At 39.9% G+C, this 24,084-nt stretch overlaps 1 protein-coding gene across 8 annotated transcripts in view; it reads right to left on the bottom strand.

Annotated features, from left to right (window-relative positions):
* Positions 1 to 2,789: 2,789 nt before the first annotated feature.
* SAP130 (Sin3A associated protein 130) overlaps positions 2,790 to 24,084 on the bottom strand; it is a 119,838-nt gene continuing 98,543 nt past the window's right edge. For 7 of the 8 annotated variants that reach the window (XM_037849054.1, XM_037849055.1, XM_037849050.1 and 4 more), the window contains 5 exons: positions 23,343 to 23,591; positions 23,043 to 23,168; positions 4,680 to 4,783; positions 3,952 to 4,065; positions 2,790 to 3,729 (listed from right to left, as the gene is read on the bottom strand). In XM_037849054.1, the coding sequence (XP_037704982.1) occupies positions 3,571 to 3,729; positions 3,952 to 4,065; positions 4,680 to 4,783; positions 23,043 to 23,168; positions 23,343 to 23,591 (752 nt within the window). In that variant the 3' untranslated portion in view covers positions 2,790 to 3,570. The remainder of the gene's footprint in view (positions 3,730 to 3,951; positions 4,066 to 4,679; positions 4,784 to 23,042; positions 23,169 to 23,342; positions 23,592 to 24,084) is intronic. The other variant, XM_037849053.1, reaches the window with a different exon arrangement.

Genomic DNA, 24,084 nt, shown 5'->3' with positions numbered 1-24,084 from the left:
AGAAAGCACAACTTAAAACATAAAATCACCAATAAAAATTTGGGTACAAGCATATGTCCACAGAAAGGCTTGTACACAAATGCTCATGGCAGTTTTAATTGTAATTACCAAAAACTGGTGTCTCCGTTTCCTTGGGCTGCTGTGAAGTACCACTAACTGGATGGCTTAAAACAACAAATTTGACTCACAGTTCTGGAGGTTGGAGGTCTGGACTCGAGGTGTCGGCAGGGTTGCTCCCTCCAAACCTGTCCCCGTTTCTCTCCCAGCTTCTGGTGGGGTGTGCGCCCCTTGGCATCCCTGGGCTGGCAGCCACACAAGCCAATCTCTGCTCCTCGGTCTGGTGGCTGTCTTCTCACCTCTTCCCTTCTTGGAAGGACACCAGTCGTGTTGGAATGGGAGCCTGCCCGACTCCGGAATAACCTCATCTTAATTTAACTAATTCTATCTGCAACCACCCAATTTCCAAATGAGTTCACATTCTGAGGTACTAAGGGTTAGGACTTTACCAAATCTTTTTTGGATAATGTAATTCAAGCTGTGACAACTGGTAACACTCCAAATAGTGTGAATGGATAATCAACATGTGGAATATCAGTACAATGGAATGCTAGTCAGCAATAAGAAGCAATGAACTATGTGGAAATGCAAATCAAAACCTCAATGAGACCCCACCTCATGCCTAGCAGAATGGCTAGAATAAAAAAAGAAAGAACAAGCGTTGTTGAGGATGCAGAGAAACGGGAACCTTTGCACACTGCTGGGGGGAAGGGAAAATGATGCTGTTGTGGAAGAGAGTTTGGTAATTCCTCAAAAAGTGAAACACAGAACTACCAGATGGCTCAGCAATTTCACTCCTAGGTATATACCCAATAGAACTGAAACTAGGGACCCAAACAAATACTCATGCACAAGTGCTCACAGCAGCATTATTCTCAATCACCAAAATGGTGGAAATGACCTATATGTCCAGTAACTGATGAGCAGATAAACAAAATGTGGTCCAACCACACAGTGGAATATTCTTCAGCCATAAAAAGGAATGAAGTTCTGATACATGCTACCACATGGATGAAACTTGAAAACATTGTGCTCAGTAAAAGAAGCAGACACAAGAGATCACAGGTTGTATGATTTCTTGATATCAAACTTCCAGGATAGGTACATCCATAAAGACAATGCAGATTGGTGGTTGTCCAGGGCTGCGGAGGGATGGGGAGAAATGGGGAGGGACTGCTCAGGAGTACAGACTTTCCTCTGGAGGTGATGAAAATGTCTCATAACTAGACATAGGTGACACATGCACATCACTGTGAATGCGCTTAATGCCACTGAATTGTGCACTTTAGCGTAGTTAATTTCATGCTATGTGAATCTTTCCTCCCCCAAAAAGCGCAATTAACTACTAAAACAAGTGACAGCATGAATAAACGTCAATCTCCTCTCTCCCCTGAAAAAGAGCATATATTATTTCATTCATACCAACTCCTAGAAAATGCACACTAATTTAGTGACAGGAGACAGATGAATGGTTGCTGGGGATGGAGAGTGAAGAGGGGAGCCAAAGGCATTTTTTGGGGCTGATAGACACATCTACTTTGATTATGGTGACAGTTTCATGGACATACACATAGGTCAAAGCTTATCAAACTGTACATTTGTAAATGTTTAGTTCATTGTCAGTTATTCCTCCATAAAGCTGTCTTTTTTAAATGATGTCCATTGATGAAGTTCACACCCACAACCTCTCCCAACTTCTGGTTGTACTGTCCTCCTGGGGAGTGCACGGACATCAAAGCTTTACTGACACACCTCCTCAAAAAGGGACAAAATGTAAGTTTCATTTAAATGGAGGTAACAATACTTTCCAATATCACAGGATTCCAAATACTTGAATCCCATCCTTTACCAGTCAGCACACCTCATGACATCTCTATGGTTAAGATGTGGGCAGGGGAGACACTGAGGCAAAGGGACACTACCGTAGCACGGTCACACTACACTGGCACCCACTAAACACTCAGGAATATCTTTCAAATTGGCTCCAACCCCAGCAAAAAACCCGAGTGACCCAGTCTATGGCTTCAAGAAGTCTTTAGCACAGGCTCTGCAAGATGAAGTGGTATAACCTGAGGAAAGCCAAAGGCGTGCTTTGCTTCATTTCACCCCAACCCAGCCCGAGAGCGAGCTTACTGCTCTGACATGAGGAAGGCCATCTCAAGCCAGCCCTTCTGAATAGGGCTGGAGTGTTGGTCCCAAAGACCAGGGCACGACTGGCTTGGAGGTCTCAGATCTGTTCAGGTCAAGGTAAAGAGAAGAGCCCCAGCCCCAAACTAGTAACCGGACACAAGTGTCAGGAGGGAGGGTGGCCAGGTGTCATCTCCAGGAGCAGCAGCCTGAGGCAATCTTCCCTGCCACATGCCTGTGAGAAAGAAGGGACAGTGAGCCTGGGCCGCCACTCAGGCTAGTGGAGGAAGGATGCACCACCCTGGGAAGAGCCTCTGTCCACCTGAAGGCTCCAGCCCCAGAACTCAGCTTACTCGTCCATGAATTTGACCGATTTATAGCTGTGCTGGGCCACAATGTCTTGTATTTACGATAACCAGGAGCCAACAGACTTCGCCACTGTGACACCTTTAAAATACTGGGTAAATGGCATGCTTCACAAAGAATAACAAAACTTAGATGGAGCAGATGCTCACAGACGTGTGAGAAACTACACAGAGTAAACGCTTCAGTGGTGGCTCAGCACAGCACTGATGGACTTGACAAAAAGACCCAAACTGCTCATGTACAAAAACCTCTTTGAGTCCTTTATTTAAATGTTTGGCGATGTGTGGTACATACAATTAACAGCATCACACCAGCTACAGAAGTACAGAGACCCAAGAACATACCTCAGAACAAGGGTCTCAGAGCCACATAGGGTGTTGCCTGCTCTGAACCACAAAAACCCAACTCAGACACACGCAGGACAGACAATGTAACAATTTCACTTTGAAATGGTTCTTTTAAAAAAATTGACAAGAACTAATAGTTCAAACCCTTTTGATGGTGAGATGCAGCAGCTCTCGGTGCTGTGGCACTGCTCTACAGGGCCAGCTCGGACATCTGAAGGTCAGACAAAGAACGACCAGGGTGAGAGGGAAAGGTTTTATTTTCAGTGTAGAGAGATACCAGATGGTCTGAGTGGATACTTTCAGTCCAGGCTCAGTATGGGTCCTGCAGAAATCCACCAGATAAATAGTTTATAAAACGGGGAGGCTAAGATGCACCAGTCATCCATTTGTGTCACTGATTCTGACTGGCAGACGCTGATGCCTCAGAAGTCATTCATGACCACAGAGCAGGATTAAAGGGGACACACCTGAAAGAAAGAATGGGGGTTCACCGTGTCAGGGCAGCGCTGATCCTTCTGTGCCAATGGATGCCATGGGTCCCTCTGCTTTCACGTGTGAATTAAGGAACGCTTCCTTTATTTCAAAGTTCCACTTTGAAAAGAACCAAAACCCACCCCCACCCCCACCATCATTCTTCATAAATTCTTTTTCCAAAGTCCTGATTATTCTGGGTCTAGACTTTTTCCTTTCGCTTCAATTTTGACACTTTCTTGACAGTCCCGTTCTTGTTTAGAAGCTTCAGGACACGGTCTTTATGATCTAAAACTTTAAGCATGGAGTCTCTGGCCTCACTGATTTGATCCATCACAAGTTTACATCTCTGCATATTTCCCTGAAAGAAAGACATGACATCATCAACCAGTAATCATAAGGACAACCCAGCTTTTAAACGACTTCTCATCAACTGGGCAGGTGCCATATGAGGCTTTCACATGGAAAAAATGTCTTAGTGTTTTTGTTAATTCAGACTGATATAAATAACAGGTTTTTACTAAAAATATTAGTAGATGGGGGAGGGAAAGGGGAGAAGTAAAGTGACAGGGCTCATTCAAACCTGTATTAGCTCATTTATTCGGTGTAGATCATCATCAGTTGCTGCTTTTTTCTTTGGGATAATTCCTTCCTGTAGGTTAGTAAGTCTTTCATAAACATCATGTTCTAGATTTGTCTGCAACACATAAGAGAGATGACATCGTGATCTCAGAGAAGTTTTTCTCTGTCAACCTCAGGCAAACTGCACTTCTAAAATGAACCCACCTTGAATCAGCTTTGTAAACTGGTACAAGAGCTTTTCAGGTGATCAAGTTCTTTCTCCCAAGAGGTAAATATACATTAAGGGAAATTGATCCACATTAATTTACATAATAATCTACCATGGTTAAGTCTCCATCTTCAAGGGTAACTTTCAAATACTACACTGAATTCACAATCTCTCTAAAAAATCAGTCTACAATTTTCATAGAAATATGCTTTTCTGGTAAGTACAACACTAACCAAGGCACTACATTTTTAGATACTCATAACAGGCAGTATTCTTCAGATCACTCTTCCTCCAAAGATGGGAAACTTTAGGAGGTGGTTCCATGTATTATGGGCCCAGGAATTAGAACTAAGATATATTTACATCAAAGCATTTTAGGCACATATAAAAATTCTACCATGACCCATGCTGACTGGGAATGCATCAGAAACTGCTCAAAGGAAAATGTTCCGTGAGCTTAGATGTCTCCAGCAATGTTTCCTTTTTATAGCATGACACACAAGTGCCAGAACTCTACCTACCAGCTGTAGTAACTGGGCAGCACAGAGGTGGACTTTCCAACCCTGGGCACGACAGGACACTCCTTTCTGATTAGCTATTTCTTGCAGCATAGCTTTCTTTTCCTCTGAAACCATATAAAAATAATCAAGCATATTTCAATTTTTACAAAGCTAAAATTACTAGCATTCAGCACCCTAAAAGCTAGTATTTTATTAAGATTTTTTTTTACCTAGAACAATTGTCTTAAAACACATCCCAGGAATTTCAGTCATTAGGAATAGCAGTCAACAACACGAAGGAAACTTTCCCACTTTTCTTCCACCCCCTCCCCCAAAATGCTTTAAAGATATATTCTAATAATCTTGTGAGATAAAAACTTATCTGTAATGCTTTAATTTTTGTTTAACTAGGAACTTAGAATGTATTCACATATTACATGTACAATTAAACTACACTTTAAAAATTAATCTTGAAAACCCTATAGTCAGCAAATACTAACATGAATATACTCAGCTTTTTTAAACTTTTAATTTTGAGATGATTGTAGATGTGCATGCACTGAAGTACAATATCAGAACCAAGACACTGATACAATTTTATATATATTCATGGTATTTTGCTCTAAGCATTTAAAAAATATTATTTTGAAATAATTAACAGATTGACAGGAAGTTGTAAAGTTAGCATAGAGCTATATCTGATAAGGAACTTGTACCTAGTATAAATTCTTACAACTCAATAATTAGAAGATAAGTAACCCAATTAGAAAATGGTCAAAGGATCTGAACAGACATTTCTCCCAAGATGATAAACAAATGTCCAGTAAGCACAAGAAAAGATGCTTGACATCATTAGTCATCAAAGACATATAAATCCAAAGTACAATGATACCATCTCATGCCTACTAGGATGGCTATAATGAAAAAGACAGATGATAAATGTTGGGGAGGATGCGGAGAAACTAGAATCCTCCCTCACACATTGCTGATGGGAATGTAAAATGGTCCAACCAATTTGGGAAAACCTGACAGTTCTTAAATAGTTAGATAGCTACCAGATGATCAGCAATTCCACCCCTAGGTAAATATCCCCAAGTAATGAAAACATATGTCCATGCAAAAACTTCTATACAAATGATCATAGCAGCACTATTCGTAATGGCCAAAAGGTGGAAACAACGCAATGCCCATCAAATGATGAAGAAACAAACTGTGGTATAGCTGTTAAATGGAATATTACTTGGCAATGAATAGTGATGAAGTCCTGCCATGTGCTACAACACAGAAGAGCCTTGCACACATTATGCTACGTGAAAGTAGTAGACATAAAAGAACATGTATCATCTAGCCTATTTATATGAAATGTCCAGAATAGGCAAATTCATAGAGAGAGAAAGTAGATTGCTTAGTGGTTGCTGGGAAAGATGGGACAATGGGGTAATGGCAAAAGGCTAAAGGTGCAGGGTTTCTTGTTGGGTAAAGAAATGTTCTACAATTGATTGTGGTGGTGGATGCATAAATTGGTGAATATACTAAAAACCACTGAATTACACTTTAAATAGGTGAACTGGATGGGATGTGGACTATATCTCAATAAAGTTGTCATTTAAAAATGAGGTATTACAGAGCGGTCTATGGACCCTTCACCTCGTTTCCAACAATTCAACAATAATTACATATAACAGTACAATATCAAAACCGGGAAATCGAGACAAGTACTAGCTTTGAGTACAATTTTTATGCCATATTAGCATGTGTTGATTTTTGTAACCACCATCAGAATCAAGATACAAAACTGTTCCATCATCATAAAGTTCTCCCCTGTACTACCCCTTTATAGTCACCCCACCCCCTGGACCCCCACCATCTCTAAGCCCTGGTATCCTCTCATCTCTGTATTTTCTAATTTCAAGAATGTTATAAAAATAGACACAGAGTATGTGTCCTTCTGAGACTGGCTTTCATTCACTCAGAGTAATTCTTTTGAGCCACACTGCTGCACACACCAAGAACCCATTCCTGTGCCTCGTGGGGCATATTCCGTGGTATGGATGTGCCAGTTTGTTGAACCACTCTCACTTGCTGAGTGTGCCAGTTCGATGTACTATGTCCCCCAAAACGCCATTATCTTTGATATAATCTTTTTTTTTCAATTTAAAATCAATTTTATTGGGGTATAATTTACATCAAATAGTCTACCACATTTCAAGTGTAACATTTAAAGTGTTTTGACAACTGTATACCCTTGTGTGACCACTACATCAATCAAGTTATAGAATATTTTCATCACCCTAGAAAGTCCCCTTGTGCCCCACTTTAGTCAGTGATCTCCCACTCCCAGCCCTGGGCAACCACTAATCTGATTTTTGTCACCATAGATTGGTTTCCCTTTTTCTATAATTTCATATATATATGAAATGGTATGGTAGGTACTCTTTTTTTTTAAATATTAATTTAATACATTTATTGTGGAGCCACAGTCTTTCATTTATTATATACCACAAAAAATGAGGAAGTCATTTTACTGTGGGTAAATAGTTGACTAATTATTTTTACTTTTTCCAACAGACTGCAAGTTTCTAGAAGAAGTGGACACTGTGCCTTGTTCACCATACGTCCCTAGCACCAAGCACGATCCTTCCCACACAGGCACTCAATAAATATCTAATGCATAAGTCAGGAAAACACGTAGCCAAAGAAAGGAAGCCAGGCAGTCAGTTGATCATGGTGGTCAATCAGTGGTTATTCAACACTAGTATGAAGATAAAATAGTAACCAATTTGTAAACTGTGGTATTTTGGAAGTTGTTTACGAATTGGTTTGGGAGAATGCTGAAGTACATTGTCTTACAGAAATGTTAAACATAATAGGTAACTAGCTACCTCCCTAAAAGCTTATTTGATCTATAAGGTAGGTAAATTGTATTACTGATGGTTTCTATAGACTCTTTTTATTAATTTTTTTTATTGAGATTGTTCAGATACCATACAACTATCAAAAGACCCAAAGTGTACAATCAATTGCCCACGGCACCACCATACAGCTGTGCATCCATCAACACAATTTTTAGAACATTTTCACTACTCCAGAAAAGAAACAAAGACCAAAAATAAAAGGAAACTCACATCCTCCCATACCCCTAACCACGCCCCCCTCTCCATTACTGAGTCATAGTTTTGGTATAGTACATTTGTTACTGTTGATGAAAGAATGTTAAAATACTACTTACTGTAGTATATAGTTTGCAAAAGGTATATATTTTTTCCCTATATGCCTCTCTATTAGTAACCTCTAGTTATAGTGACACACATTCGTTCTAGTTCGTGAGAGAGATTTCTAATATTTGTATAATTAATCACGGACACTGTCCACCACAAGATTCACTGTTTTATACATTCCCATCTTTTAACCTCCAACGTTCCTTCTGGTGACATGCATGACTCTGAGCTTACCCTTTCCACCACCTTCACACACCTTTTAGCACTGTTATTCTCATTACATGCTACCATCACCCCTGTCCATTTCCAAATATTTAAGTTCACCTTAGTTGACATTCTGCTCATAATAAGCAATTGCTCCTCATTCTTTAGCCTCATTCTACATCCTATTAACTTATATTTCATGTCTATGAGTTTACATATTATAATTAGTTCGTATCAGTGAGATCCTGCAATATTTGCCTTTATGTGTCTCTTATTCACTCAACATAGTGCTCTCAAGGTTTCTTCATCAACCCATTTCTTTTAAGATGGTTTTGTTCAAACACTACACATTCTGCCCTAAGTAAACAATCGTTGGTTCCCCGTATAGTCACATATTTATGTACTGAGCACCATCGCCACTCTCTATATAAGGACATTTCTTGCACAAAGACAGAGGAAGAGCCAAAGAAGGCAGAGAGGCAAAAGAAAAAGGAAAGAGAAAGAGAGAAAAACAAACAAACAAAAAAACTTGATAGCTAGAAGGTGACAAAAGGAAAGACAGCATTAACCTAAAGTAGAATAAAGAGTCAGATAACATCACCAATGCTAGGAGTCCCATATCCTTCCCCTTTTCCCCACCCCCCCCATATGCATTTAGCGTTGGTATAGTGCCTTTGTTACATTAAAGGAAGCATAATATAATGTTTCTGTTAATTATAGTCTCTAGTTTGCAATAATTGTATTTTCCCCCCAATCCCACCCTATTTTTAACACCTTGCAATGTTGACATTCATTTGTTCTACCTCATGTAAAAACATATTTGTACCTTTTATTACAATTGTTGAGCACCCTAGGTTTCCCTGAGTTATGCAGCCCCAGTCTTTATCCTTTGTCTTTTGTTCTAGTGTCCCACATGGTCCCAGCCTTCCTCTTTCAACCATATTCACAGTCATCTTTGTTCAGTGTACTTACACTGCTGTGCTACTATCTCCCAAAATTGTTTTCCAAACCTCTCACTCCTATCTTTTCCTGTCTGCAGTGCTTCCTTTAGTGTTTCCTGTAGAACAGGTACCTTGTTCACAGTCTGTCATTGTTTCTTTGTCAAACAATATTTTAAGCTCTCCCTCATATTTGAAGGATAGTTTTGCTGGATATAGGATTCTTGGCTGGTGGTTTTTCTCTTTCAGTATCTTAAATATATCACCCCACTTCCTTCTTGCCTCCATGGTTTCTATTGAGAAATCCACACATAGTCTTATCAAGCTTCTTTTGTATGTGATGGATTGCTTTTCTCTTGCTGCTTTCAGGATTCTCTCTTTATCTTTGATGTTTGATAATCTGATTATTAAGTGGCTTGGCGTAGGCCTATTCAGATCTATTCTGTTTGGGATACGCTGCACTTCTTGGATCCGTAATTTTATGTCTTTCATACGAGACGGGAAATTTTCATTGATTATTTCCTCTATTGTTGCTTCTGTCCCTCTTCCCTTCTCTTCTCTTTCTGGGACACCAATGGCACATAAATTCTTGCTTTTTGTTTTGTCCCTAAGTTCCCAGAGACAGTATTCATATTTTCCCATTCTTTTCTCTATCTGTTCTTTTGTGTGTAGGCTTTCAGGTTTCTTGTTCTCCAGTTCCTGAGTGTTTTCTTCTGCCTCTTGAGATCTGCTGTTGTGTGTCTTTCATCTCTTGTGTTGTGCCTTTCATTCCCATAGATTCTGCCAGTTGGTTTTTTGAACTTTCAATTTCTACCTTATGTACGCCCAGTGTTTTCATTATGTGGTTCATCTCTTTTGCCATATCTTCCCTAAACTTTTTGAATTGACTTATTAGTTGTTTCAATTCCTATATCTCAGTTGAAGCATAAGTTTGTTCCTTTGACTGGGCCATAACTTCATTTTTCTTAGTGAGGTTATAGTTTTCTGTTGCCTAGGCATGGTTTCCTTGGTTATCCCAATCAGGTTTTCCCGGAGCAGAATGGGCTCAGGTCCCAGGAGGAAGAAATATTCAGTATCTGGTTTCCCTGATGGTGTGTCTTAAGAAAATTGGTACACCCTGTGATGCCTCAGGTCACTGTGCTTTTCTGTCCAGCAGGTGGCACCTGTTAGCATGTAATTCTTGACTGGTGTAAACAGGTGTGGTTGTTTTCCCACAGGCTCTGGGGTGTGGTTCTGAATGAAAGGAGGTAGTAGAGCTGGGCCCCACCCCTTTCCTCTTAGAGAAGATAGATCCCCTAGGGAGAGGTCATTAGCATTTCAATGGTCTCCCTCTGCCTGTGCTATCTCTACCCTTGTCTGGGTCAGAGCACTGGGAACTGAAAATGGCTGAGGCTTTCCCCAATGAGCTGAAACAGGGACAGAAAGTCCCCTTCAGGGCTAGTCCGTGGAGACCCTCCGGCTCTCGAAGGTCAGTCATCACCCAAAGCCTCTGTCTGCTTGTTGGGGATTCGTAGCTTATAGTGAGCAGTTCACACTCGCTAATTAAAACCCCAGTTGTAGCTCAGCTGAGCTGTATTCACTTGCTAGGAGAGAGCTGCTCAGGCTGTGGGGGGAGAGGTCTCCCAGCTTGGTTCCGCAGTTCTTATTTACAGATTTCACGCTGTCAGGTTGGTATATGAGTGGATGGTCACGTTTGCCCCCCCCCGCAGTTATTTCTGATTATTTACTCATTGCTCCTGGTTTTTTATTAGTTGTTCTGGGGGGACTAACTAGCTTCCACTTCTCTCTATGCTGCCATCTTAGAGCCTCCCTCCCAGATTGCAACTTTGTTTCTGTTTTGGTAGCTTGTGGTTTGCAAGGAATTGGTCCATTTTAGATAAGTTGTTGAGTTTATGTTCAAAAACTCAATTGTAGTATTCCTTATTATCCTTTTAATGGTTGCCTGATCTGTAGTAATATCCCACTTCGTTCCCAGTTTTTATCTTTGTCAACCATTTTTTTTTAAATTGAGGGAAAATTCATACAACATACAACCATTTAAACGTATACAATTCAGTGGTCTTTAGCGTATTCGCAATGCTGTGCAAACACCAGCTCTCTCGTTTCAAAGATTTTTCATCACCCCATCAAAACACTCTATACCCATTTTAAGTACTCAGGATTATATTCTGTTTTACGGCTAAATTATATTCCATTGTATGAATATACCACAATTCATCTAACCATTCATCCAATGATGAACATCTTCATTATTTCTACCTTTTGGCATAATGCTGCTATAAACATTCATATACTTCAAATTTCTGTCTGGGCATGTATTTCCATTTCATTGGGTATATATACCCAGGAATAGAGTTGCTGGGTTATGTGGTTATTCCACATGTAACTTTCTGAGGAACCGTCAAACTGCTTTCCACATATTCCATTCCAACTAGCAATGTATGAGGATAGTTCTTTTTCTACATCCTCACCAACACTTATTTTCCTTTCCTTTTTTTTTTTTTTTTTAAATTAAAGCATGATATGGTATCTAGTTGTGGTTTTGATTTGCATTTCCTTAATGATCAATGACGTTGACCTTCTTTTTATGTTTTGGCCATTTATATTATCTTTCTAGAAAAGTCTATTCAGGCCTGACAATTTTTTCATTGGGTTATCTTTCTGTTGTTGAGTTTTATATATTCTGGATAACTAAACCCTTATTAAACAAAATGATTTGTAAATATTTTCTCCCATTCTGTTGATTGTATTTTCACATAATTAAATAAAGTCTTTTGTTGCACAAAGATTTTTTATTTTGATTAAAGCCAATTTATTTATTTTTTTCTTTTGCTGTTCCTGTTTCTAGTGTCAAATCTAAGAATCCAATGCTAAATCCGAGGTCATGATGACTTCTCTCTCTCTTTTCTTTTGAGAATTTTATAGTTTGGCTCTCAGAGACCTATCCTTATGCCAGTACCACACTGTTTAGATTAATGCAGCTTTGCAGTAAGCTTTGAAATCGTGAAGCGTGAATTCTCCTACTTTGTTCTTCTGTTTCAATATTATTTTGGCTATGTTGGGTCCATAAGAAGAAATGAAAAACCCAGTCCTCAAATCTTTCTCAGTCTTGCTAGAGATTTATCAAGTTTATTGTTTTACTTTCAGAGAATCAGCTTTTGGTTCACTGATTTTCACTACCGATTTCCTGTTTTTAATTTCATTGATTTCTGCTACCTTTATTACCTTCTTCCTTCTGCTTGATCTATGTTTCTTTCGCTCTTTTGTTCCTAGTTCTTGTGTCAGGAAGTTGAATTGAGATATTTTCTCTTTTCTAAGTAAGAGTAAGCATTTAGACCTATAAATTTCCCTCTTATTCTTTAGCTATATCCATATATTTTGATACATTATACTCTTTTCATTCAATTTAAAAAAATTTTTCCCTGTGACTTCCTCTTTGATATCTACATTATTTAGAAATTTGTTGCTTAATTTGCATATTTTCGGAGGTTTTTAATGTTATCTGTTATTGATTTGCAGTTTGATTCCATTACGGTCATTGAAAAAACTCCATGAATTCAACTCTTTTCAATCTGTTAAAGTTTGTTTTATGATTCAGGACACAGTCTATTTTTTATATTCTTTGGGTGCTTGAAAGTGTGTGTATTCTGCTGCTGTTGGTTGGGATGTTCCGTCCATGTTGATGAGATCTTGTTGTTCACGATGGTGTTTAGTTCCTCTATAGCCCTGCTGATTTTCCATGGCGTGGTTCTGTCAACTTCTGAGAGTGGGATGTTGGAGTCCCGTGTATAACTGTGCATTTGCCCATTTGTCTTTTAGCTCTATCTGTTTTTGCTTCATGTAATCTGAAGCTCTGTTTTTTGTTGCTTACACATGGGATGGTTGTGTCTTCTCACTTGGTTGAGACTTATATTGTTATGCAATGTCCTTCCTGGTAGTTTTCTTGGGTTGAAGTCTACTTTATCTGATACTAATAAAACTACTTTCAGTCTTTTTTTAAATTAATGCATAGATAGTATGTATTTCTCAATCCTTTTACTGTCAATTTACCTATGTATAAATTTGCAAATAGCACATAGTTAGATCATGTTTTCATTACTCTGACTATCTTTTAATTGGTTGTATTTAAACCACTTCCATTTAAGGTAATCACTGATATATCAGGGCTTAAGTATACCACGTTATTACTTGTTTTCTGTTTGTTTCCTGTGTTTCTAGGTCCTCTATTTCTCTTTTTGTGCCTTCCTGTGAGTTACTTGAACATTTTTTTAGGATTCCATATTGATTTATTTTTGTAAATATGACTTTAGAGCCTAGGCAAGCTAGTTCAACTTAAGTTTAGAAGTCAACAGGCGAGGAGGCGGGGCAAGATGGCGGACTGGTGAGCTGTATGTTTTAGTTACTCCTCCAGGAAAGTAGGTAGAAAGCCAGGAACTGCGTGGACTGGACACCACAGAGCAATCTGACTTCGGGCATACTTCATACAACACTCATGAAAATGTGGAACTGCTGAGATCAGTGAAATCTGTAAGTTTTTGCGGCCAGGGGACCCACGCCCCTCCCTGCCAGGCTCAGTCCCGTGGGAGGAGGGGCTGTCAGCTCCGGGAAGGAGAAGGGAGAACTGCAGTGGCAGCCCTTATCGGAAACTCATTCTACTGATCCAGACTCCAACCATAGATAGACTGAGACCAGACACCAGAGAATCTGAGAGCAGCCAGCCCAGCAGAGAGGACACAGGCATAGAAAAAAAACAACACGAAAAACTCCAAAATAAAAGCGGAGGATTTTTGGAGTTCTGGTGAACATAGAAAGGGGAAGGGCAGAGCTCAGGCCCTGAGGCGCATATGCAAATCCCGAAGAAAAGCTGATCTCTCTGCCCTGTGGACCTTTCCTTAATGGCCCTGGTTGCTTTGTCTCTTAGCATTTCAATAACCCATTAGATCTCTGAGGAGGGCCCCCCCTTTTTTTTTTTTCAATCCTTTTTCTTTTTCTAAACAATTACTCTAAGAAGCCCAATACAGAAAGCTTCAAAGACTTGCAATTTGGGCAGGTCAAGTCAAGAGCAGAACTAAGAGAGCTCTGAGACAAAAGGCAATAATCCAGTGGCTGGGAAAATTCACTAAACACCACAACTTCCCAAGAAAAGGGGGGTGAACGCTCACAGCCATCATCCTGGTACAGGAAACACTCCTGCCCATCGCCAGCCCCGTAGCCCGGAGCTGCCCCAGACAACCCAGTGTGACGGAAGTGCTTCAAATAACAGGCACACACCACAAAACTGGGCGTGGACATTAGCCTTCCCTGCAACCTCAGCTGATTGTCCCAGAGTTGGGAAGGTGGAGCAGTGTGAATTAACAAAGCCCCATTCAGCCATCATTTCAGCAGACTGGGAGCCTCCCTACACAGCCCAGCAGCCCAGAACTGCCCTGGGGGGACGGCACTCACCTGTGACATAGCACAGTCATCCCTCAACAGAGGACCCGGGGTGCACAGCCTGGAAGAGGGGCCCACTTGCAAGTCTCAGGAGCCATACTCCAATACCAAGGACTTGTGGGTCAGTGGCAGAGACAAACTGTGGCAGGACTGAACGGAAGGATTAGACTATTGCAGCAGCTTTAAAACTCTAGGATCACCAGGGAGATTTGATTGTTAGGGCCACCCCCCCCCCCCCCCCGACTGCCCAGAAACACGCCTCATATACAGGGCAGGCAACACCAACTATACAAGCAAGCTTGGCACACCAATTGGACCCCACAAGACTCACTCCCCCACTCACCAAAAAGGCTAAGCAGGGGAGAAGTGGCTTGTGGAGAACAGGTGGCTCGTGGACGCCACCTGCTGGTTAGTTAGAGAAAGTGTACCCCACGAAGCTGTAGATCTGATAAATTAAGAGATAAGGCCTTCAATTGGTTTACAAATCCTAAAAGAACCCTATCAAGTTCAGCAAATGCCACGAGGCCAAAAACAACAGAAAATTATAAAGCATATGAAAAAACCAGACGATATAGATAACCCAAGCCCATGCACCGAAATCAAAAGATCAAAAGAGACACAGCACCTAGAGCAGCTACTCAAAGAACTAAAGATGAACAATGAGACCATAGTACGGGATACAAAGGAAATCAAGAAGACCCCAGAAGAGCATAAAGAAGACATTGCAAGACTAAATAAAAAAATGGATGATCTTATGGAAATTAAAGAAACTGTTGACCAAATTAAAAAGATCCTGGACACTCATAGTACAAGACTAGAGGAAGTTGAACAACGAATCAGTGACCTGGAAGATGACAGAATGGAAAATGAAAGCATAAAAGAAAGAATGGGGAAAAAAATTGAAAAAATCAAAATGGACCTCAGGGATATGATAGATAATATGAAACGTCCAAATATAAGACTCATTGGTGTCCCAGAAGGGGAAGAAAAGGGTAAAGGTCTAGGAAGAGTATTCACAGAAATTGTTGGGGAAAACTTCCCAAATCTTCTAAACAACATAAATACACAAATCATAAATGCTCAGCGAACTCCAAATAGAACAAATCCAAATAAACCCACTCCGAGACATATACTGATCACACTGTCAAACACAGAAGAGAAGGAGTAAGTTCTGAAAGCAGCAAGAGAAAAGCAATTCACCACATACAAAGGAAACAGCATAAGACTAAGTAGTGACTACTCAGCAGCCACCATGGAGGCAAGAATGCAGTGGCACGATATATTTTAAATTCTGAGGGAGAAAAATTTCCAGCCAAGAATACTTTATCCAGCAAAGCTCTCCTTCAAATTTGAGGGAGAGCTTAAATTTTTCACAGACAAACAAATGCTGAGAGAATTTGCTAACAAGAGACCTGCCCTAATGGAGATACTCAAGGGAGCCCTACAGACAGAGAAACAAAGAAAGGACAGAGAGACTTGGAGAAAGGTTCAGTACTAAAGAGATTCGGTAAGGGTACAATAAAGGATATTAATAGACAGAGGGGAAAAATATGACAAACATAAACCAAAGGATAAGATGGCTGATTCAAGAAATGCCTTCACGGTTATAACGTTGAATGTAAATGGATTAAACTCCCCAATTAAAAGATACAGATTCGCAGAATGGATCAAAAAAAATGAACCATCAATATGTTGCATACAAGAGACTCATCTTAGACACAGGGACACAAAGAAACTGAAAGTGAAAGGATGGAAAAAAATATTTCATGCAAGCTACAGCCAAAAGAAAGCAGGTGTAGCAATATTGATCTCAGATAAAATAGACTTCAAATGCAGGGATGTTTTGAGAGAGAAAGAAGGCCACTACGTACTAATAAAAGGGGCAATTCAGCAAGAAGAAATAACAATCGTAAATGTCTATGTACCCAACCAAGGTGCCACAAAATACATGAGAGAAACACTGGCAAAACTAAAGGAAGCAATTGACGTTTCCACAATAATTGTGGGAGACTTCAACACATCACTCTCTCCTATAGATAGATCAACCAGACAGAAGACCAATAAGGAAATTGAAAACCTAAACAATCTGATAAATGAATTAAGATTTAACAGACATATACAGGACATTACATCCCAAATCACCAGGATACACATACTTTTCTAGTGCTCATGGAACTTTCTCCAGAATAGATCATATGCTGGGACATAAAACAAGCCTCAATAAATTTAAAAAGATTGAAATTATTCAAAGCACATTCTCTGACCACAATGGAATACAATTAGAAGTCAATAACCATCAGAGACTTAGAAAATTCACAAATACCTGGAGGTTAAACAACACACTCCTAAACAATCAGTGGGTTAACGAAGAAATAGCAAGAGAAATTGCTAAATATATAGAGACGAATGAAAATGAGAACACAACATACCAAAACCTATGGGATGCAGCAAAACCAGTGCTAAGGGGGAAATTTATAGCACTAAACGCATATATTAAAAAGGAAGAAAGAGCCAAAATCAAAGAACTAATGGATCAACTGAAGAAGCTAGAAAATGAACAGCAAACCAATCCTAAACCAAGTACAAGAAAAGAAATAACAAGGATTAAAGCAGAAATAGATGACATAGAGAACAAAAAAACAATAGAGAGGATAAATATCACCAAAAGTTGGTTCTTTGAGAAGATCAACAAGATTGACAAGCCCCTAGCTAGACTGACAAAATCAAAAAGAGAGAAGACCCATATAAACAAAATAATGAATGAAAAAGGTGACATAACTGCAGATCGTGAAGAAATTAAAAAAATTATCAGAGGATATTATGAACAACTGTATGGCAACAAACTGGATAATGTAGAAGAAATGGACAATTTCCTGGAAACATATGAACAACCTAGACTGACCAGAGAAGAAATAGAAGACCTCAACCAACCCATCACAAGCAAAGAGATCCAATCAGTCATCAGAAATCTTCCCACAAATAAATGCCCAGGGCCAGATGGCTTCACAGGGGAATTCTACCAAACTTTCCAGAAAGAACTGACACCAATCTTACTCAAACTCTTTCAAAACATTGAAGAAAATGGAACACTACCTAACTCATTTTATGAAGCTAACATCAATCTAATACCAAAACCAGGCAAAGATGCTACAAAAAAGGAAAACTACCGGCCAATCTCCCTAATGAATATAGATGCAAAAATCCTCAACAAAATACTTGCAAATCGAACCAAAGACACATTAAAAAAATCATACACCATGACCAAGTGGGGTTCATTCCAGGCATGCAAGGATGGTTCAACATAAGAAAATCAATCAATGTATTACAACACATTAACAAGTCAAAAGGGAAAAATCAATTGATCATCTCAATAGATGCTGAAAAAGCATTTGACAAAATCCAACATCCCTTTTTGATAAAAACACTTCAAAAGGTAGGAATTGAAGGAAACTTCCTCAACATGATAAAGAGCATATATGAAAAACCCACAGCCAGCATAGTACTCAATGGTGAGAGACTGAAAGCCTTCCCTCTAAGATCAGGAACAAGACAAGGATGCCCGCTGTCACCACTGTTATTCAACATTGTGCTGGAAGTGTTAGCCAGGGCAATCCGGCAAGACAAAGAAATAAAAGGCATCCAAATTGGTAAAAAAGAAGTAAAACTGTCATTGTTTGCAGATGATATGACCTTATATCTAGAAAACCCTGAGAAATCGACGATACAGCTACTAGAGCTAATAAACAAATTTAGCAAAGTAGCGGGATACAAGATTAATGCACATAAGTCAGTAATGTTTCTATATGCTAGAAATGAACAAACTGAAGAGACACTCAAGAAAAAGATACCATTTTCAATAGCAACTAAAAAAATCAAGTACCTAGGAATAAACTTAACCAAAGATGTAAAAGACCTATACAAAGAAAACTACATAACTCTACTAAAAGAAATAGAAGGAGACCTTAAAAGATGGAAAAATATTCCATGTTCATGGATAGGAAGGCTAAATGTCATTAAGATGTCAATTCTACCCAAACTCATCTACAGATTCAATGCAATCCCAATCAAAATTCCAACAACCTACTTTGCAGACTTGGAAAAGCTAGTTATCAAATTTATTTGGAAAGGGAAGATGCCTCGAATTGCTAAAGACACTCTAAAAAAGAAAAACGAAGTGGGAGGACTTACACTCCCTGACTTTGAAGCTTATTATAAAGCCACAGTTGCCAAAACAGCATGGTACTGGCACAAAGATAGACATCTAGATCAATGGAATCGAATTGAGAATTCAGAGATAGACCCTCAGATCTATGGCCGACTGATCTTTGATAAGGCCCCCAAAGTCACTGAACTGAGTCATAATGGTCTTTTCAACAAATGGGGCTGGGAGAGTTGGATATCCATATCCAAAAGAATGAAAGAGGACCCCTACCTCACCCCCTACACAAAAATTAACTCAAAATGGACGAAAGATCTCAATATAAAAGAAAGTATCATAAAACTCCTAGAAGATAACGTAGGAAAACATCTTCAAGACCTTGTATTAGGCGGCCACTTCCTAGACTTTACACACAAAGCACAAGCAACAAAAGAGAAAATAGATAAATGGGAACTCCTCAAGCTTAGAAGTTTCTGCACCTCAAAGGAATTTCTCAAAAAGGTAAAGAGGCAGCCAACTCAACGGGAAAAAATTTTTGGAAACCACGTATCTGACAAAAGACTGATATCTTGCATATATAAAGAAATCCTACAACTCAATGACAATAGTACAGACAGCCCAATTATAAAATGGGCAAAAGATATGAAAAGACAGTTCTCTGAAGAGGAAATACAAATGGCCAAGAAACACATGAAAAAATGTTCAGCTTCACTAGCTATTAGAGAGATGCAAATTAAGACCACAATGAGATACCATCTAACACCGGTTAGAATGGCTGCCATTAAACAAACAGGAAACTACAAATGCTGGAGGGGATGTGGAGAAATTGGAAGTCTTATTCATTGTTGGTGGGACTGTATAATGGTTCAGCCACTCTGGAAGTCAGTCTGGCAGTTCCTTAGAAAACTAGATACAGAGTTACCACTCGAACCAGCGATTGCACTTCTCGGTATATACCCGGAAGATTGGAAAGCAGTGACACGAACAGATATCTGCACGCCAGTGTTCATAGCAGCATTATTCACAATTGCCAAGAGATGGAAACAACCCAAATGTCCTTCAACAGATGAGTGGATAAATAAAATGTGGTATATACACACGATGGAATACTACGCGGCAGTAAGAAGGAACGATCTCGTGAAACATATGACAATATGGATGAACCTTGAAGACATAATGCTGAGCGAAATAAGCCAGGCACAAAAAGAGAAATATTATATGCTACCACTAATGTGAACTTTGAAAAATGTAAAACAAATGGTTTATAATGTAGAATGTAGGGGAACTAGCAGTAGAGAGCAATTAAGGAAGGGGGAACAATAATCCAAGAAGAACAGATAAGCTATTTAACGTTCTGGGGATGCCCAGGAATGACTATGGTCTGTTAATTTCTGATGGATATAGTAGGAACAAGTTCACAGAAATGTTGCTATATTATGTAACCTTCTTGGGGTAAAGTAGGAACATGTTGGAAGTTAAGGAGTTATCTTAGGTTAGTTGTCTTTTTCTTACTCCCTTGTTATGGTCTCTTTGAAATGTTTTTATTGTATGTTTGTTTTCTTTTTAACTTTTTTTTCATATAGTTGGTTTAAAAAAGAAGGGAAAGTTAAAAAAAAAAAAAAAAGAAAAACAAGGAAAAAAAAGATGTAGTGCCCCCTTGAGGAGCCTGTGGAGAATGCAGGGGTATTGGCCTACCCCACCTCGATGGTTGCTAACATGACCACAGACATAGGGGACTGGTGGTTGGATGGGTTGAGCCCTCTACCATAAGTTTTACCCTTGGGAAGACGGTTGCTGCAAAGGAGAGGCTAGGCCTCCCTATGGTTGTGCCTAAGAGCCTCCTCCCAAATGCCTCTTTGTTGCTCAGATGTGGCCCTCTCTCTCTGGCTAAGCCAACTTGAAAGGTGAAATCACTGCCCTCCCCACTACGTGGGATCAGACACCCAGGGGAGTGAATCTCCCTGGCAACGTGGAATATGACTCCCAGGGAGGAATGCAGACCCGGCATCGTGGGACGGAGAACATCTTCTTGACCAAAAGGGGGATGTGAAAGGAAATGAAATAAGCTTCAGTGGCAGAGAGATTCCAAAGGGAGCCGAGAGGTCACTCTGGTGGGCACTCTTACGCACAATTTAGACAACCCTTTTTAGGTTCTAAAGAATTGGGGTAGCTGGTGGTGGATACCTGAAACTATCAAACTACAACCCAGAACCCATGAATCTCGAAGACAGTTGTATAAAAATGTAGCTTATGAGGGGTGACAATGGGATTGGGAAAGCCATAAGGACCACACTCCACTTTGTCTAGTTTATGGATGGATGAGTAGAAAAATAGGGGAAGGAAACAAACAGACAAAGGTACCCAGTGTTCTTTTTAACTTCAATTGCTCTTTTTCACTCTAATTATTATTCTTGTTATTTTTGTGTGTGTGCTAATGAAGGTGTCAGGGATTGATTTAGGTGATGAATGTACAACTATGTAATGGTACTGTAAACAATCGAAAGTACGATTTGTTTTGTATGACTGCGTGGTATGTGAATATATCTCAATAAAATGAAGATTTAAAAAAAAAAAAAAAAAAGAAGTCAACAGGCTTGGCCCAAAGGAGATGAGTGTTGCGTATATATCCTAAAAGGAGACTCGCTTCATCAACAGTTCCAGCTTTCAACTTGTTTCCTGATAGCTTTTTAATAGGGTTTAACTATTTAAATAATGAGGATCGATTAGTATAGCTTAACATACCACTAGGCAAATCCCTCAATATTTTCCTGCTACAAATACAGAATTTTTAGTGGCGTGGAGATTTGTCTAGTGGCCCATATCCTACTTGCAGCAAAAGTCAGCTTCCTCTGACTTCTGGAAATCACATCCCCTCTTCAAACCTCAGAGAACAGTTATGAGGAAGGGCAGCTGGGAAGTGCAGCCATCTCTATTCTTCCCTCAGAGAGCGAACTATCAGTACCTTTACCTGCTCACAGACATTAGTTAGTAATCCGCCCAAATCTGATTTATCTTGAGGCTTGAAGGAAACCCTCAGAGAAAGGTTCCAAATGGAATCCGCATGAGGGAATTAGAAATGTGACCAATTCTCTGAAAACTCACAGGTCTGGTGCATTTATTATATCTGAGACTAATGAAACTTCATAGTCTGTAAGTAAAAATATTTGCAGTACATTTGCAAAGTACTATCAGCCATTTTGATTAGATGTGGGGTTATTAAAATGTTATCCTCACGTTCAACAACAATAACAAAAACATTTACTGAGGACAGTCTCATGGACCATTCCAAGAACTTCACGTATATGCTCAAGTAGAGGTCCTTCTGGAGGTGAAATTCCTGGGATTTAAGAAGCATGCATGTTTTAACATTCTGGGAACTGCTGCAGACTATGTCAAACAACAATCTAGATTGTTCTTCCACAATTACTCTGGGAGCCACACAGGTCATCCTATCACCAATTGGAAGGCCGTTAACTCATAAATTTTATTAAAAACAAGGTTGCCCTTGGCAGGTGAAATCACTGCCCTCCCCGCTATGTGGGCTCTGACACCCAGGGGAGTAAATCTCCCTGGCAACATGGAATATGACTCCCAGGGAAGAATCCAGACCCGGCATCATGGGATGGAGAACATCTTCTTGACCGAAAGGGGGATGTGAAAGGAAATGAAATAAGCTTCAGTGGCAGAGAGATTCCAAAAGGAGCCGAGAGGTCACTCGGGTGGGCACTCTTATGCACAATTTAGACAACACTCTTTAGGTTCTAAAGAATTGGGGTAGCTGGTGGATACCTGAAACTATCAAACTACAACCCAGAAGAATGTTGAAGATGATTGTATAAAAATGTAGCTTATGAGGGTGACAATGTGATTGGGAAGGCCAGTGTATGGATGGATGAGAAGAAAAATGGGGGCAAAAAAAAAAAAAAAAAAAAAAAGGCACCCAGTGTTCTTTTTTACTTTAATTGTTCTTTTTCACTTTAATTTTTATTCGTATTATTTTTGTGTGTGTGGTAATGAAAATGTTCAAAAATTAATTTTGGTGATGAACACACAACTATCTATATAATACTGTGAACAACTGAATGTATGCTTTGTATGTCTGCATGGTATATGAATATATCTCAATAAAATTGAATAAAAAAAAAACACATTTAAAAAAAAAAACACAAAACCCAAGGTTGCCACCATTTAGCCATTAGACTGAGTTTCCAATAAAGTACACATAGCTTTCTGAGGGCAAAGTATAATTTTCCACATTTTATATTCACCTCACTACTTTACCATAGTTGAACAGTAAAGTCATGAGATTTTAGAACAAACATTTATGGCTTGGAAGCTGGTTAACTTGTAATTCTTTTCTACTGTACTGCAATACAGCCAAGTGTTATACCAATTTCACACATTAACAACGGATGCATCTGGGGAAACTGACCTTTGACCCGGACATCACTGTATCGCTGAAAGTGGTGATAAGCAGCTTTCCAGGGGTTCCGATAGTGACGGAGCAAAGTAATGGGAGGCCTTGGACGCACTGGGACATACCTCACACCTTCCTCATCTGTTCAAAAGGGGAAGAAAATACGACATGAAACAGCTTGGCATAAATCTGCAACAACCCTCCAGGTGACACTCTAGCAAGTGAGCTCTGAGCCTGGCTGATGGAACCCGGCCACACAGAGAGCCCAGGCAGCACTCTGGCAGGGTGCTACAGCGTTAGCCCAGCGACCATTACCAATGTACTCTTTGGGAGGAGACTTGCGCTTCTCGGCCTTCACCAGCATACTCTTGGTGGTGGATTTCTCATCGTCAGTGCTGTTGGTCTCCATCATGTCACCTTCTTCTGTGGAAATCACGTGCTGCTGCTTTCGAGGCTTTTTCCTCGGGGAGGCACCAGGTGGTAGGTCGCTTGTAGGCATGGACAGGTTGTTAGCCAGCAACGCAAGAGATGGAGACACAGTGTTGGTGGCCAGCGGCGGAACTGCTGTCAAAGAAAAAGGAGCACACACATGGATGAGAACCCAGACCCAATGGAAAGCTTCCCTGAGCTTCAGCAATAAGAATGATTAAGGAAACTGAAGACCACTCACAGCCCTTGAGTCTTGCTGTGGTCCCATGGTCATTGTGGCAGGGGCCACCAAGTGCCTGCCTCACGGACCCACCTTCCTACCAGGACCATCCAACTAAAGACTGTATCTCCTAGCCCCCTTGTAGGTAGATGTGGCCATATGAGATGGAAGTAGAAGAGTTCTGTAGCACTTTTAGAGTCTCCTTAAAGGGAAGAAGGTGTAATCTTTCTATATCCCTACTTCTTTCTGTGGCTCTGGAACTCAGATGTGACAGCTAGAGTTGTAGCGCTATATTGAATCAAGAGTAGAAGGGTCACATCCTAGAAGTCTGGTTTCCTAATGATTGTATGGAGTCGCCATAACTTTCATGTACTGTCTGCCTCAAGGACTGTTTCAAGGGAGACAATA

Source organism: Choloepus didactylus, chromosome 9 (genome assembly GCF_015220235.1).
Source record: "Choloepus didactylus isolate mChoDid1 chromosome 9, mChoDid1.pri, whole genome shotgun sequence".
NCBI lineage: Eukaryota > Metazoa > Chordata > Mammalia > Pilosa > Megalonychidae > Choloepus > Choloepus didactylus.
Note: the sequence above shows the minus strand (reverse complement) of the source record. Positions and strands in the feature narration are given on the sequence as shown.